Source organism: Ahaetulla prasina, chromosome 5 (genome assembly GCF_028640845.1).
Source record: "Ahaetulla prasina isolate Xishuangbanna chromosome 5, ASM2864084v1, whole genome shotgun sequence".
In the NCBI taxonomy this organism is placed as follows: domain Eukaryota; kingdom Metazoa; phylum Chordata; class Lepidosauria; order Squamata; family Colubridae; genus Ahaetulla; species Ahaetulla prasina.
This window is the reverse complement of record NC_080543.1, coordinates 107,121,836-107,136,747: the sequence shown is the minus strand read 5'-3', so window position 1 is coordinate 107,136,747 and position 14,912 is coordinate 107,121,836. Positions and strand designations below refer to the sequence as shown.

The following is a 14,912-nucleotide window of genomic DNA, read 5'->3' as shown; positions in this document are numbered from 1 at the left end:
CTCAATTCTTTCAAATGTGTGGTTCTCAGAACACAGCACAATACTCACGATGGAGTTTAACCAACACAAAATAAGTGAAACAGTTATTTCTTGAGACCGTATCACTCATGCAGTTTAAGAGTCCATTTGCTTTTATGACAGCCATGTCACACTATATTATTGTAATTTTACTGAGAAACACATATAGGCCTGAAGTGCATCAGCTGCACTATCAGGGAATAGAACTGGTTTTGTGTAACTACAAAAATAAAAGAGCAGTACAGCAACCATATATAACAAACAAAAGCCAATTAATCCCTTCTTGCCATTTATTTATTTATTTATTTAGCCACCTATCTGACTTCTGTGACTCCGGATGGTTATAAAGAAATACAAAAAAACACAAAAATAATTTTTTAAAAAATCCCAAAACGTAATTTTTTTGAAAAACAACAATAAAGCAATTTTAAAAGCCATAAAAAGGTGAACTCCAGGAAAGCACCACCAGTTTCCCTAAAAGAACAATCCTTTGCAGGTTCTACTACACCAACATTACCAAATCCCCAGGCCAGATGACCAAGCCATATATGCCTGCCTCTTTTGGAAGGCCAACAAGGTTGGAGCCAATCTAACTTCAGGAATGATGATGTTCCAGAGAGTGGGTATTGTGGCAGAAAAGGGTCTCCAACTGGGTTGCATCAGATGACATTACTCTGTGGATGGGACCCATAAAATGTCCTTTCTGTTGGATGTCTTAGGAAGGGTAAATATGATTAGGGAAAGGCGATCTCTCAAATATTCAGGGCCCATGCCATCCTGGGTTTTATAGGTCCTTATCAGCACCTTAAATTGAATCTGGAGGTCAGCTGCTAACTAATGTAGAGCACACAGAGCAGGATGTAATGTGTGCTGATCTAGGTGCTCACATAACTCTACCACCACCACCACATCATCTGAAGCTGCATCACTGCATCATCTGAAGCTTCCAGATGTTCTTCAAAGGTAACCCCATGTAGATAACCCCTAGATACTTGATACTCACCGATTATCACCAGCTTTAGCACTCTTGGGTAGACACGAAAGCACAAATAAGTAATATCTGCTATATCAAAAATTAGACTGATACACAAGGAAAATATCAGTGCTACTAGCAAAGTCAATAGTAGGTACTGAACAGTAGAGGGCAACAGTGCTACATCTATATTTATACCAGATAAACTACAACATTACTACACAGGAATTGTTTATGAAAGAAATTTGCTCCCAATTGACTTTCTAGTGGCATGGGCATGAACATTAAGCAAAGAGTTTGGAGTTTTTCTTTAATCAAATACTAGCAATAGGAAAATCTGGATATACATTTCTACAGAAGTTGGAATTTAAAAAAACTGCATTGACTAAATTACTACTTTTTAACATACTCTTGAGAACATTAATATAAGACAAAAATCAACAAAACTTTAATTTAATTTAATTTAATTTATTTATTAAACTTGTTTGCTGCCTATCTCACTGCACGGAGACCCTTTAAAAAGTTTAATAATTAATATTACCAAGTAGATAAATTGTGGGAAAATGCATAAAAAACTCTATCTGGTAAATATCAACAGTTGTAAACTTTTTTACTCCCTAAAAACAAAACTGCAAAATAATGAATAGACTGGAATGCTGCCTTATTAAAACTAAGAGTAAACTATATTACTTTTTGCTCATTCATAGATTCACACCAATAATATTTTTAAAATTATTATATAAAGGCAATAAATTCTTAAGAAAAAATGCCATTGCCTGTATTTTGGATGCTTGCTCTTTCTGATTGGTTGTAACTGCCAGAAACGTACTAGCTAAAGAGACAATTTTAACAATATTCACACATCATACTAAGACATGGCTTGCTTTATACAATTCACTACATCAAGATCAAGAAATCAAATTATATCTTAAATTAATACACAATATAGAAATTAATTTAAGCTATCATTTGGTTGAATAGTCCAATATCTGACTAAAGAAACCAAATGAGATCTCAACATTTTGAACTTTCCTGGGTCCAATCTTAGTTTTTCCACAAAATGCAACTCCAGATTTAATTAAAATTGGTCATGCAGATCAGATTCAGAACTAGTTTTAGTTATGTATTTATACAGGTAATCCTCAAGTTGCAACCATTCATTTAGTGCCCATTTGAAGTTACAACAGCTCTGAAAAAAATGATTTATGACTGGTTTTCTCATTTACAATCCTTGCAGCACGTAATCAAAATTTAAGCACTTAGCAACTGGCATGTATTTATGACAGTTGCACTGTCCCAGGGTCATGTGATCACCATTTGTAACCTTCCCAGCCAGTTCCTGACAAGCAAAGTCAATGGGGGAAGCAAGATTTGCTTAATGACCACATGATTTACTTCATAACTATAATGATTTGTTTAATGATTGTAGCAAAAAATAAAATGCAGCAAAGCTCAATTAACATGTCTTATTTACCAACATAATTTTTGGGTTCAATTGTAATTGTATGTTGAGGACTATCTGTAGATGATTTACACTGGGAACTGGACAACACTGTTTTTGAGTGTAATAATTTTAATATTTTAGCAGTTTTGGGCGAATGGCATTTTGAAGGATCCAGATCCAGCTGACTGAATTTTTCCAGAAGGAGACAATAGGGAATTACTATTCAGTCTCCTCTACATTCAGCCATGGGGTATCTAAAGGCTTTTTTAAAATCATCATTGAACACATGGTAGAAAAGAGAGATTCAAATCCAACTGAGATCTATTGCAAAACAGACATTTTAATCTAGGTTTGAGCTACCAGTAGAATGCTTATTAAACATTCAAAATTACGGCAGCTGACTGAATAGCAGTTACGACTATTCCTTGAACTTACAGATGTTGTAGCACCCTTGAAGTCAAATGATCAATTTTTGAGTGCTTGGCAAAATCTGGCCTCTTGGCCTGCCCACATTTCGAATACAACATGGGTTTCAACTCCGCCCAACGTCTCCCTTCTCCTCTCTGCCCTTCTGGCTGCCCTGCACTCTGTTTTCTCCTTCTCCTCGCTACTGCTAATAGACTTATAGACTTACCGTGTTTCTCCAAAAATAGAACATGTCCCAAAAATAAGGCTAGGGCTGATTTTTGCAGTGGGCCATGCTCGCTGCCTCCTGTACCCCCAAAATAGACCCCCCCCCGATAATAAGGCCAAGCTCTTATTTCGGGGTTCAAAAAAATATAAGACAGGCAGGGGTGAAATCCAGCAGGTTCTGACAGGTTCTGGAGAACCAGTAGCGGAAATTTTGGATAGTTCAGAGAACCGGTAGTGAAAATTTTGAGTCGTATGGAGAACCAGCAAATGCCACCTCTGGCTGGCCCCAGAGTCGGGTGGGAATAGAGATTTTGCAATATCCTTTCCCCAGGAGTGGGGAAGGAATGGGGATTTTGCAGTATCCTTCCCCTGCCACACCCACTAAGCCACGCCCACAGAACCAGTAGTAAAAATTTTTGAATATCATCACTGAAAAGAGGGTCTTATTTTCGGGGAAACACTGTATATACCGCTTCACAGTACTTTACAGACCTCTCTAAGCGATTTACACAGTCAGCATATTGCCCCCAAAAATCTGGGTCATCATTTTTCCAATCTCGGAAGGATGGAATCAACCTTGAGACTTGAACTGCCAAACTGTTGGCAGTCGGCAGGCAGAATTAGCCTGCAATACTCCATTCTAACCACTGTGCCACCATGGCTCTGATGAGGCATGTACAGTCAAGGCAGTTTTGTGAGGCTATGTTAGAGATGGTATTGGGGAGGCCTTGGGAAGGGCCAGCAGCAGACACCCATCATCAGCAGTGGGAGGAAGAAGATGGCAAAGGGGTAGCAGGGCAGCAAAGGGCAGTATAACCAAAAGGTCAGAGATGGGGGGCAGACAGGTGGTAGGGGAAGTTGAAATGGAGATGAGCATGGCAAGGCAGAGGAAACATGACATCCTCTGCTAACATTCAGAACCAGGAACTGCCCTTGCTAATCGGAGTGATCACGTGATATTTTGCCTAACAACTGCTTTATTAGCAACAGAAATTCTGCTCCCAACTAGGGTCATTAAGAAAGAACTACCTGAACAACTTATTCTGGATGGGATTGCTTTTTCTTTGAATAAAGGAAAGAGAGTCTGGTATTGATTCTAGATTTCCGTTGCACCTGGATGCTAAAGTAAATAAAACATGTGGCTGGGAACAGGAGGGGCTTATATGTTTTTTTTTAACTTTAACTTTATGGATTTTTTTAATTCTACATGCTGGGGGAACCTATATTCATTTTTTAAAATTTTGTCTTGTGAAGTATGGTTAGATAGGGTGGTTTTATTCTTAATTTCTGTTTGTTCCTCCTGGTGATATCCATGTATACAGATGTTGTTTGATGAACACATTGGCAATGAAGAAATCACAGAGTTGACAAGCATCAACAATTATTTTCCTGCTTCATTCTGGTTTTGTAAGTCATACAGTCCAGCTGTTTTCTTCCTTACTATTTCCAAATTTGTTAGTTTTTTGTTTTGTTTTAGCTTTTTGTTTAATTTTTACTCCTGAGCCTTGACCCTGTTCAGGCTATTTCTCATGCAGCCTATAGCTGCAGAGCCATTTTGTGTCCCAGCTTCTTGTCCAATGCAGCTGTTTGATTGTTAGCTGAGTTGCTGAGACAATAGAGAAGCAAAGATAGGAGGGAGAAAAAGGAGCATCGGTGCTTACAATCTGTCAGGCTTTTCACTGCTTCTCGGGTTGGATGGCATTCAAGATGCTACTGAGGAAGAACTGAGGATCTTTCAAAGTACTAATGGCATTTATGATGTGGCTAAATTAAGCATGCTGGGCATCCAGTTACTAACGTTGCCATGCAGGAAAAGAAAAGCCAAATCTGCAAAGACAGAATCAATGGGAACAGGAAATGTAAGAAGCAATGAACATGGGAAAGCTCAACACAGTGAAAGATGTAATGAATCAACTATATGCTAATACCTTAGATATCAGTGAATTGAAATGGGACTGGAATTTGATATTTTCAGTACATGATCGCTGTGATTACTGCTCAGGATACAAAAAGTAACAATGCTGTTTTCATAGTCAGGAAGAATAAAATGAATGAAGTATTTTAGTATAATGCAATGAGTAACCGAATAATAACTAATTCTGTCAGCAATCCCTTAATATGATGGTTATCCGAGTTTATGCTCCAAGCATTAATGTAGAAATTTAATGGGGTTTGGCCTCAGGTTCAGACTGAAAATAACAGTTTATAGGAACAAGATGTGCTGCATGGGGTGAAAAATGGGAATCACAAGTGCATTAGAGATACAGAATGGAAAGATGTAAAAATATAGTGAAATTGGACTTTAAAGAAAATAGTATAGATACAGAGCGCCTAGAAAATATATAAAAATATAATTTTAATTAAGAATAATTTCTAGTTTAGAACTAGACCTAGACATTAATGAAAACGAGTTTAATTTATTTATAATTTACCATCTTTTTTGTTCTTTCCTTTTTTTGATGAGCTTTTCTTTTGTAAAATAAAAGTATTCCCCTAGCCATTGAAGGGAGACACCCACTCTGTTTCCAAGTTTCCAGTGCTTTTTGTCTATTAAGCCTAGGTCAATCTGGTTATTGGTGGTTCAGAAAAGAATCTGCACAAGAGGCCATCATCTCTATAGGCACCATAGGGTAAATTACTTTATGTTGCCAGTGCGTCTGGTTTTCTCAGAAAAATATAGGAATGGTTTAGTATTGCCTTCTCCATACAATATGAAACTATGGCATTGTTGTTGTCATTAAGCAACAATCTGCTTCCAGCATCTTCCTATACTGGTACTGTCAATATAGGAGCTTAGTTGCTTTAGATGGATAACTGGAATTATTTTCATGGCTTGAATGCCCTGCTGGGAGTAGACTTTGATGTACACTCCTAGCTTTCTTTCCTAATTTCCACTAGGAACACATACCAATATACACATGCTGTGATGATGCAACGCAGATGGATTGGGGGTGGGGGAGAACTATTCTATAGAGATGTCCCAATGGTGCTTTTTTGAAAGACAATTGGACTTTATTTTTTCTTGAAGATGTTTCATTTCTCATCCAAGAAGTTTCTTCAGTTCTGTTCTTGGATGAGAAATGAAACATCTACAAAGAAAAAGTCCAGTTGCTTTCCAAAAAGCACCTTTGGGACAACCATGACCTGAATGACTGAGAATCTCCATAGAAATTACTCTATAGGGATCCATTATTACAATTACACTCATACATACATGTATGTATGTATGACTGTAATTATATGTACAACACATACATGTGTTGTAAATGTTGTGTTGTAAATGTTGTACCTTGATGAACGTATCTTTTCTTTTATGTACACTGAGAGCATATGCACCAAGACAAATTCCTTGTGTGTCCAATCACACTTGGCCAATAAAATTCTATTCTATTCTATTCTATTCTATTCTACATGAAAAAGGGTTTTGGCAAATTATGGGGATCACTTCACTTCAGCAATCCTCATATGTCTAGAAGAGGTTTCTTTCAATCACCACTGATTTATGCAGGAATTAACTTCCTTAAATTGTAGAACTCTATTATTATAACATTTTGTTTCATCTGAAGTTCTTTATCTTTTATTGTTGTTTGTTTCAACAGTCACTAACCCTAATAAGATTTCTATACATTAGACATTAATTTATAATTTATAGATTAAATTGAACTTATTTATATACTGTATACTAAGACAAGGAGGAAAAGGATGGCAAATCCTCTGTATTCACAGTTTAATTTCAACTTGAATTGAAGATTATGCTTCAATTGACTTTGAACAGAAGCAAAGAATTAATGATAATTTTATATCAGATAACACTTCAAATAGTCTATGGTCATCACATAAATTGTTTATATAAAATACAGCAACTGCAACACTTACAGTATTTCTTTATAACATTCCAGCATAGGTATACTTTACGTTAAAGTATACGTGAAGAGGATGTTACACTTACAGAAACATTTTGTCAGCTAACATATTAGAAATATAGTATCATTTGTTCATACAACAAATTTTACACACAGCCAAAAAAACCCGTAGAACCAATTGAGAATCTAGTTGCACTATGACACTTCCTGATTATAAAAAGGTTTCTATTTTAGATCACAGGTCTTGAGACAAAAACAAATCTTTTGCTTGCCTGGGTTGATGAAAGACATCATTGAAAAGCTAAAGGTAGGAAAACTTCTATTTTATGTATTAGCATATATGCACATTTTGAAAATTTTCAAATTTTCAACTTGAATTATGTTTTCAAATTAATGGAACATTGCTAAAGACTTTGAATATTACAGAATTATGTATTGAATGAATGCTATCTTTTAAAACTATATGCAAGCTTAAAAATCCCTGTTGTTTTTTATAGACCAATCAAGATGAAATAAAAAACAGCTAAAGTAATGAATATATGAAATAAAAATAAAAGAAAAGAAAATAATAAAATAAAATAAAATAAATCCACTTATCTGTTTAAATAAATAAGCATTGATACCAATACATAAGTTGAAAATTACTAACAGGTTCAAAATGGAAAATATAGCTATTTCTTATATCGGTATATATAGTACATATATAAGGGTGTGTACAGGAGTACCACTTTAGATATTCCTAAAAATTTGAGGATAGGAGATGAGGTTTTGACTTTTCATACACCGCAGAATATTTGATTCAGAATGGAAGGCTGTCTCAGGCCAATACACCACTCAGGATTTATTGTAAGGAAAATAGAAAGAGGAAATAGTACTAAATATGTTCATAATTTATTTATTTATGTTATTTATAAAAAAATAAAGACAGGAAAAAAACTCTAATATTTGAAGATCCATTATGCTAGTTTTCTTTATATCTGTTTGCCTTACTCCAAAACTTTTCAAATAATGGTTTTATTTTATTTGTTCAATTCTTAATATTTCCTTCATAGTTACATATATTTGTATTTATTCAGCAAATCAAGGAACAATTAATCTTGTTATATCTGCAAATATAGCCAGCACTTTGTAAGAACCCAACCAATGGACGAATAGCTTCACTATCACTTTCTTTCACCATCTCAGCCAGCGAAAATTGCTAATAACATCTAAGTCTGTTCAGCCAACCACAAATTACTGTATGTTCGTTCACATAACACACTGCAGGATTTGCACAGCAGTCCTTTATAGTGTTTTTGATCTCATTTCCAAAAGATGTTTTGCAGGATGTGAAAGTAGCTGTTTGCATTCCATTATAGTAGCTATTTCTTTTCAAAGGGATATTTCCTGTAGACTCTGTCTGGAATTGAATCCAAAGCAGTGGAGATCCCGACTGCACTGGCTAAATTCACAGAATACATCAACCACATACCAGCAAATCTCAATTCAGGCTGTTATGCAAATCATTTAGATACCGAGTCATGAGAATCCAGAAAACTGCACACAAGCCCATAGTTCTATAAACATGCATATGCAAGCATGTCATATGAACAGGGTCTTCTAAAATCCATTAGAATAAGCCTACAAATACTAACCTATGTAGCCACTAATATTGAGTAAGGATGTCCTCCAGAAAAGGTAGAATAAAGCTTTATAAGACAATTCTTATGGGAAAGGACATGATATTTTTGGAAGCTACTAGAGAAGTTGGCTACTATACCCTACATAGTGGAATTTCTACTCTAAATTGTAGTAAAGACTGCAGTACAGCAGCTATTTTTGTGATAGCTGCAAATCTTTTTAAATTGAGGCTAGTGAGACAAGGTAACTCATTTCTATTTCTCTTTGTCCTTTAAATAGTTTTGCTGTGCTTCATCATTCAGAGCTTTCTGGCCCCACTTTATCAAGTCTAATCATGATAAAGTGGAATGGCAGCACCTAGCAGATCTGGCTGTAACCTCTGCAAGAGTAGAAAGTGGCCGTGTTAAAAAAACAACACATATTTTACTCTCTGAGCAGTGAAGATACAGGGATGATGAAGGAAGAGTAAATTCTTTCTCTTTCACCCACAAAAGCCAAGGAGGAGGTGAGTCAGTGCAGTTGTAAAGCAGCAAATATCTGCAGCCCACCTGCAAGAGCAAGGGAAGCACAGCTTCTCTTTCAACATGATTGACCAGCTTCCTCTTTCAAACCATGTTACCAAACGAATTTGCATCATTTTAAAGTCAAATGCCCTCCACTTTCATGATATCATTTTGTCTTAATTATTTTAGAGTTACAGGAGATAAGATTCATCTTTACCAAAAGTCATTTACATGAAAGAAAATGAGTTGATAAAAGCAATCCCTAAATCTTCATAAAGGGAGTTATTTATGGGTAATTGCCCAATGTTTAATAGATCAAATTGCTTGTATTTAACAAACTGCAGAGATTTTTTGGCGACGCTCAGTACTCTTTCTAGAGCACTAATAGAATAACAGATTTGGAAGGGACCTTGGAGGTCTTCTGGTCCAAATCCTTGCTCAGGCTGGAAAATCTATACCATTTCAGACAAATGATTATCCAACATCTTCTTAAAATCTTCCAGTGTTGGAGCACCCATAACTTCTGAAGGCAAGTTGTTCCATTGGTTAATTGTTCCTTAGGAAATTTTTCCTTAGTTTTACGTTGCTTCTTTCCTTGATTTGTTTCCATCCATTGCTTCTTGTCCTGCCTTTAGTGCTTTGGAGAACAGGTTGACTTCCTCTTCTTTGTGGCAACCCCTTAGATATTGGAACACTGCTATCATGTCACTCCTAGTCCTGAATGACTTTGGGTGCATGGAGCCTCAGGATCTGAGTGTTTGTCATACTTAGTTCAGGACAGGTTGAACATTACTCTGTTCAGACCTAGTTTGCAACTTAGGGATTCACCTGGACTCGTGATTCCTGCTCAGAGATCTGGTGGTGGTTGTGACTAGGAGAGCCTTTGCACAGTTTTGGTTTATACACCAGTTGCAGCCTTTCCTGAATCAGGACTCTCTGCCCTTAGACACTCAAGCCCTAGTCATCTCGTCTAGATTGTTGCAATGCAATTTACATTGGGCTACATGGATGCTTCCACTGGTACAAAATGTGGCAGCACAAGAAGTCTTTGGAGGAACCTAGAATGACCCATGTTACACCAGTGCTTTGCAAACTGCATTGACTGCTGGTTTGCTTCTGGGTGCAGTTCAAGGTGTTGATTATGATTTTTAAACCCCTCCCATGACATAGGACCAGACTACTTGATGAAGCATCTTGTTTTGCTAAAACAACTCTGTCCTACTCGTGTTAGCAGAGGAGGCCTGCTGAAGGCCCCATTGATCAAGGAACTCCAGAAAAGGTCCAAAAGAAGAGTCTTCTCTGCTGCAGTGCTGGACTTCTGGAACATCCTGTACCCTGGGGTGAGATTTATCCCCACTCTCCTATCCTTCTGCAACAGCCTGAAGACCTGACCCTGCCAGATGACCTGGGGATTCAACAGGAGTGCACATCTTTGGAGGTAGCTACTGACCTAATTCGCTAACTCCACTTCCCCTCTGCACTTCCTGCTCCCCCTCTGTCCTTCTTTTTAATTTCATATTATTGTACTTCCCTTGTTTATTTATATTGTTCATCCCTTTGCTATTGTTATGTTTATATTTTTAATCTTTTTTTTCCATTTTATTGTTGTAAGCTGCCCAGAGTAGACCCCTAGCGAGATGGGCAGCAAATATATTTAACAAATAAATAAAATAAAAGTTGCTGGAATTCTTTTATAGCAAACTCAGACATCAGGCCCATATAAACTACACTAAGTATTTGGCTAGTTAAGTTCTCAATTTAACATAATATTGAGAATCATGTTTTTGAAGATTAATACACTCAGTTTTTCTAAAGTGCCCTCTGTACAGTACAAACCTGGAATTGTCTGATTGTCAGTGCTCCTTACCATGCAAAACTGTTCTAATAGGTAGTTAAACTTGATCTTTCTCCTATTTTATTCTTAGATAACGTATTAGAAAGCTATGAATAACTACAATCACAGTCTAATTACAATGGTTGAAAATAGCCATCCTGAAGAATACCGAATTTCATCACTTGTCTTCTACAGTTTCATTTTTACAACTGGCTTAGTTGTAAACATTACAGCTCTCTGGGTCTTCAGCTGTACCACCAAGAAGAAAACAACTATAACTATCTACATGATGAATGTTGCGTTGCTTGACTTGTTGCTTATATTCACCTTGCCTTTTCGAATGCATTATTATGGGAAACACTCTTGGATCTTTGGAGATGTCTTCTGCCGGATTATTAGTGCTTTCACTATTTTTTACCCCAGCATTGCAATATGGTTGTTAGCTTTTATAAGCATTGATAGATGCCTGGCTGTAGTTCAACCCAAATATGCCAAGGAACTCAAGAACACAAACAAAGCTCTGATAGCTTGCACAGCACTTTGGATCTTAACTTTAGTGACAACTTCGCCACTGCTTTTCTTATATTCTGATCCAGATAAAACTTCAAATTTCACCACCTGCATAAAGATGATGGATATTATCTACCTAAAGGAAGTCAATGTATTAAATTTTTGTCGGTTAATATTTTTTTTCTTGATTCCCATATTTAATATGCTTGGTTGTTATCTAGTCATCATCTATAGTATAATTCGTGGAAGAACTTCCAAGCTGAAACCAAAGGCTAAAGAAAGATCGATCAGAATCATTGTAACACTAATTACCCAAGTGCTTGTATGTTTTGTGCCTTTTCACATTTGTTTTACATTTCTGATGCTCCAAAATGGAGAAGCAAGCTACAACCCTTGGGGAGCATTTACGACCTTCCTCATGAATCTCAGCACATGTCTAGATATAATCCTTTACTACCTAGTTTCTAAGCAATTTCAGGCCCGAGTTATCAGTGTTATGCTTTATCGTAATTATCTTCGAAGTGTTCGGAGAAAAAGTATACGATCTGGTAGTGTGCATTCATTAAGTAATATTAACAGTGAGATCATATAAAGTAAGTAAAGCAATACAATACAATACAAATACATTTCAAAGCAATACCGTATACATGCATTACGTAAAGCTTAGAATAAACTTAAATTTCCAATAAATGTATTATGTTTAAAAAGGAAAGTTTTTCTTATTCCTCTTTTAAATTGTTTTTTCTTTGAAAAAGAAATTATTTTAGCATAAAATGCATAATCATTTCTGCCTCTTTAATATTAATATATGTTCTGTCCTAGGCTTCCTGAGAAAGCATAAATCACAATCTTAGTCCCAAAAAGCCTCTTTTATTGATATGGCTGTGAATTATTGTCATTCACCAGCCCATAATGATTCATAGTTTGTGAAGATTCCAACAGATGCCTGCTGAGTTGATACAGTCTTTCAGGGTAATTTTGATAAGCACCCAACTTTATCTCCCTTGAAATGCTGCCAGAGACCTAGTTGTCAATTACTTTTGCAAGGCCAAATGGAGCACAGAGTCAAACAGACGTCTCAGAGCTTGAACTGACTATATGAGCTAATTGCTTCCTGCAAAGGCTCATGTCCATTTGCTTCTTTTTTATGTCTTATGGGAGGGGCCAATAATCTCCAAGCCTTACTCCCAAGTCGTCCTTTTTTTTCTTAATTGTTCTTGCCTTGTGGCAGCTCTGCGCATGCGCACACTGGGAACAGGCTCACACTGTTCGTCTGTCTCACTGATGTCAGATTCCAGAGCCTTGGAGGCAGCATTTAACTACCAGATGGCCCTGGCTCCCTCTCTGCAGAGCCCTCGTCCAAGCCTTCCCCAGACTCCAGGACTGGCCCATGTTCCTCCCCAACCTCCTCAGTGTCCGACTCTGCTGCCAGTTCTGCAGGCTGCTGGCGGACCACAACAATATATTCCATTTTCCTTCATTATTTATTTTAGCATTATTTTTGCTACTGAGGTTTCAACTCTGTAACTTCTATGAGTTGCACAATTTATTAAGAAAAGAGAGTGATACAAAAGAAAATGTTCAAAATCACATGATTTCAATGTTTACAGTATTGGGAGGGGGTGGGAATTCCGTATTTCTAAATCAAGCGTTTCATCTTTAATAAAATTTAAATCTAATGGGTATATCCCTTAAGGCAAAATGAAAAGATCTCCAAACATGCTAATAAGTTTTAAATTACTTGTGGGAATAATTTACATGTACTTTCATTTGTCAAAATAGGTGGCTATCTCCTCAAAACTATGGTTAGACTGATTTAGTTTGTACATGGGGGGACCCACAGGAAATTCACTGTTGTAAACCTTATTGAAAGTAAGGAGGAAAAAATCTCAGAAAAAGGCAATAGCAAGCCATTTCTGTATTAGTGGCAATAAAATGATATGGAGATGTGTTTAACTTGGGGAGATTTTGTCATAGTGCCAAACCTAATGCATATTCAAGTGTTATTGCACACTGCATATGTTACTGTGCATCTAGTTGCTTATAATATAGATTTTGTTATAATTATTATTTAACAGCAGAGAGGGGAATGTCTGGGCTAAAGGTACTTTGCATCTGTAGTAATGCTGAACTGAACACCAAAGCTCTTTCTCCTGCCAATAATATGAAAAAATAAAGAAAGTGATGCTTAACGTAGCACAGCTAAAACTGAGGCATGGAAGAAAATGCCTAACAATGCATCAAAAAACAACAACACTTCTTCTGAGTAAGAAAAGCTAAATAAGGCTTAACAAGATATTAAATCTAAAGCTGAATTTAGGATTAAGGTTTCCATCCTAGAACAGAACCTTGCTGGTGAAGCAATAAAAAAACTCATAGAGAAGCCTTTGGTATTGCAAATTCTGATACAATACAGGTGTCACCAGTTTACCATCAAATAGAAAGATTTCCCCTATGTGTTCTCAAATGACTGTCACTGCTGTAAAGAAAGTTATCAGCTGTTTTTGTCACTCTCAAATACAACCATAGCCTCTTTATAATCAGTCCACTTACTGTGAATTTAAAAAAGCTTGTAATACAACACCTATAGGTGATACCAGATTGGGGAATGTTACTCTAGAAACATGTATGGAGGTAAATAAATACAGCCTTAAACACAGTGCTGAATTTAACTCTTAAACCCCAATGGGAGTTCATGGGGTAAGGTGTATGTGTGGAATAAAATAAAATAAACATATTCTAGAAAATAAAAAGGCAATGCACTAAAAAGTTTGCAGCCTGGTTGGCAACTAATAACTCAATCAATCTGACTTGGAGTTTATCCAGTCATGATTGGATAATAAGAAATTGTGGAGATACAGAGTTGAATCCAAAGGCATCTGTTAATTGGTAAAACAGTATCTGGAATTAATTGTGCCATTTTATCTGTATTTACCCTAAATCTGCTCCAAAGAATCAGATGACCCTTCAGATGAGATCTGAGAGACTGCCTGGTGGCCTTACAAATTTGATAAAACAAATAAATGTGTGGACAGTAAAGAGGAAAAGCAGAACATCTATCAATGAACATGCCACACAGATTCAAATCATTAGCAGTATAGATATATTAAACTCATATTTGGGAATGCAGCATTCTGAAGAATTTCATTTCTCCTCTGGATGAGGCCAAAGCTTCTCTAGACTTTACCATTCTGGGGGCAATTGGCAGTTTCCAGAAATAAAACTTCCAAGTTTGGTCAGAGCCCCTAACAGGCTTGTTGTGTCCAGGAGGTTGAATTATTTCTGATTCAGAAGATTTATCTATGAGAACTGTTAAACTACCTCCAGAGCAGCAAGTTCTGAAATTCTAAAGACAGAACACAGAGTTCTATAGTTCTAAAGAACATTCAGTTGCTGAATGGCTGAATTTCACACAACCCAAATTAATAATACTAAACATTTCATTTTTATAAATTACAATAGCCCCAGAACTAATATTTAAGATACAAAGAAGTGTGAATGTCTCTTAATAGTA

The 14,912-nt window shown here is 36.4% G+C and overlaps 2 protein-coding genes across 3 annotated transcripts in view; one reads left to right on the top strand and one right to left on the bottom strand.

Moving 5' to 3' along the window:
• Positions 1 to 14,912, bottom strand: part of UBAC2 (UBA domain containing 2) — a 101,352-nt gene that overhangs the window by 71,729 nt on the left and 14,711 nt on the right. The window lies entirely within an intron of this gene.
• GPR18 (G protein-coupled receptor 18) lies at positions 6,918 to 14,908 on the top strand. Its single transcript, XM_058184569.1, has 3 exons — positions 6,918 to 7,238; positions 10,225 to 10,492; positions 10,980 to 14,908. The coding sequence occupies exon 3, from the start codon at positions 10,998 to 11,000 to the stop codon at positions 11,988 to 11,990; it is 993 nt and encodes a 330-aa protein (XP_058040552.1). The 5' UTR covers positions 6,918 to 7,238; positions 10,225 to 10,492; positions 10,980 to 10,997; the 3' UTR covers positions 11,991 to 14,908.